Source organism: Musca vetustissima, unplaced genomic scaffold (assembly GCF_032173495.1).
Source record: "Musca vetustissima isolate MV318-11 ecotype Yass unplaced genomic scaffold, APGP_CSIRO_Mvet_v1 utg15635, whole genome shotgun sequence".
In the NCBI taxonomy this organism is placed as follows: domain Eukaryota; kingdom Metazoa; phylum Arthropoda; class Insecta; order Diptera; family Muscidae; genus Musca; species Musca vetustissima.
In genome coordinates this window covers 1-2,671 of record NW_026883900.1, presented here as the reverse complement: position 1 = coordinate 2,671, position 2,671 = coordinate 1, and the positions used below count along the sequence as shown (strand labels likewise).

Genomic DNA, 2,671 nt, shown 5'->3' with positions numbered 1-2,671 from the left:
TTCTTAAGGTTACAGAGCTTTTAAGCTTTATCATAATTGGTAATCTATAAACAATACAGTTCACTGATATTTACATACAAAGTGAAAGCTTTTTCACCAACAGAACGCAAAGCTTTAAAGCTGTTTAAGGCACAAAATTCCTCTTTACTGCCACAAAATTGTATGCAATGCTATGAGAAAAGCTTTTCTCTGCATTTTCAAATTCTCCTCCATGGCTCACCGACTGGCCAAAAAGCCTTATCACCACCACCAACACTAAAACCTAACCTAACAATTCATATAATTGTGATCATCACCATTGGCTCCATCAACCTGATCCTCCGTTTTGGCGTTCTCAGTCTCTTCCTTCGGGGGTTCCAAATTTGCACCCACATTTTGATATACCTCAGCCTGAATTTCTAAACTTCCCACTTGCGGTATGGCCACTTGTTTTGGTTTAAAGGACGAACATTTGGGATTCGATTTGGTTAGCTTGCCATAAATAATATTCGATCTCTCATTTAATTTGATCGGTTGCAGGGTGACACCATTTTGATAATTATGCTCCTGTTCCTGTTTAGCCTCCATAATTGTATTTAGATAATTATTACACGATGATGATGAGGAGAGGTTTTGACTGCTATAGACGGGAATATTTGAGGGGAACATTTGATAATGTTCGGAACTTGTAGGGCTGGTGGGTGTGTTGAGTTTTGTGCACGATGACATTGGGGATGGGAATACAATTTGATGTCTTTCATCGCCAGGGGTGGAATTCGGGGTGTAGACCGGTCTGGGTGTGGGTGGTACTAAATAGTTATCCATACCCGGTGAAGCTAGACGGCAACCAAATCTACGTTCATCATGATCTGAGTGGGTACCAGAATCTCCCAGCGAAGTACCACTGCAATTGCTGCCGGTACTCAAACGTCCCGATGAAGAAGATGACGACACGGATTGTAAACTCAAGGAGCTAATAGGTCTAGCAGATGATTTGAAGCTGGAAGAGGTTGTAATCGATGATTTGGTTTCATCCAAAACACTGTCAACACATGAAGATTTATCGTGATGCAAATTCGAGGTGGACTTGTGACGTGAAAATAATTTCTTGATTTTTTCAAATGGTGTTTCACGTTTCAAATGATGGCGTATTTGATCCTGGATACGTTCGTACTCCCTTCTCAGTTGATCGATTTGATCTTGCTTCTCACGGAAACTTTGTTGCACATCATTGCGATGTTTCCATTTTTCGACCAAAACCTCTACCTCGCGAATGGACAGGACATTATTTTTAAAGTCATGCATAATTTCAGCTAGCTCATCATCAACATTAGCTCTGGCCGAGGAGGAGGCATCAGACACCGAGCGCTTCAAAGTGCCATAGGTGGGTTGATGAGCCAAACGTGTGGAGGAACCCATGCGATTCAAACTCTGTCTCGATTGATGCAAGAACTCTTCCTCAACTGGACGATTTGAAGGTTGGAATAAATAATTACCATCATCGGTGTTGGTGGGGGAAGTGGGTTGTTGTTGGTGCTGCTGCTGCATTGGTGGTACTGGTACATTTGAGGGTTGTAAAACATAATCATTATTGGCGGCGGTACTGGTACAATTTTCCAACAATTGGGAGCATTCTTGGCTAAATTTATCAGTTTGATAGATGGGAGCATCGGTGACATCTTTCGATGTGGAGGCAGCCTTATTTTGTTCCTTTGAGGCATAATATGGAGGTTCACTAATGTTCAATTCATTGGATGTAATTTCAGGTGTCGTAACCACCTTATTGGAATCGAAATTTTTGCAAACATCAGCCGAAGAGCCTTGCAGATTTTCCTCTTCTGTCTCTACACTAATGTAATTGAGATTTGATATGGCCATGGTTTCCTTCTCCTGCTTTGGTTTTGTTTCTGGTGTATTTTCCCTGTCCGAACCACTTGACATTTCCATATATTCGGCCTGTTGATCGGCTGGTAAATCACGTACCTTGGGGGATTTGGGTGATTTTGGCTGCTTGGTCTTTGGTGATGCAGGATGAGATTTAACAGCCTCAATAACTACCTTTGTATTACCAGCCGCCTTTCCACATGCCGTTGCTCCTGAAGCCACCTGTTGCTGACTCTTGGTATCATTTGTGCTCAAACCCTTGAAATAATGATACATTGTGGTGAGTTCATGGAATTCGGAAAAGCTCATTATATTGCGTGCCAATTTATGATGTCCCTCCATATCAGCCAGTTCGGCCGGCGTCTTGCCAGCACAATTTCTTATGCCACAGGCAGTGTCACCACCAGGGCATTCCATCAATTGCATACACAAACGATTAAGACCCCAACGTGCAGCAAAATGCAAAAGGGTAGGATATTCTTCAGGACTAGTTTCACGCATTGTCAGAAAGTGGGATTGCTTTTCATACGGACCATTCAATAAATGGAAATTGGGTGGCATGTTCTTTTGGAACGATTGCAATAAATGCAAATCCAATTCATCCTTCTCAGTGGGGCCAATACCCAAAGCATGGCACATAAATTCGATAGGGGAATCTTCGGTACGCAACAGCTGTTCCAATTCACGTAGACGGGATTCGCATTTTATTGGGCGGGCACCCAAACTTTTGTGATTCTTTTCGATGCGTACCTCAACCATTGTGGAAATTTCCATGCAAGATTCTGGAATGATAACAAAAGGGAGAGGA

General features: G+C 42.4%; 1 protein-coding gene across 1 annotated transcript; it reads right to left on the bottom strand.

The window, feature by feature from the left end:
- Positions 1-267: 267 nt before the first annotated feature.
- Positions 268-2,649, bottom strand: LOC133330892 (B-cell scaffold protein with ankyrin repeats-like; the record flags this gene model as incomplete). Its single annotated transcript, XM_061539294.1, has 1 exon — positions 268-2,649. A coding segment is annotated over one exon (2,382 nt), but the record flags the coding sequence as incomplete, so codon positions are not given.
- Between the last annotated feature and the right edge of the window lie 22 nt (positions 2,650-2,671).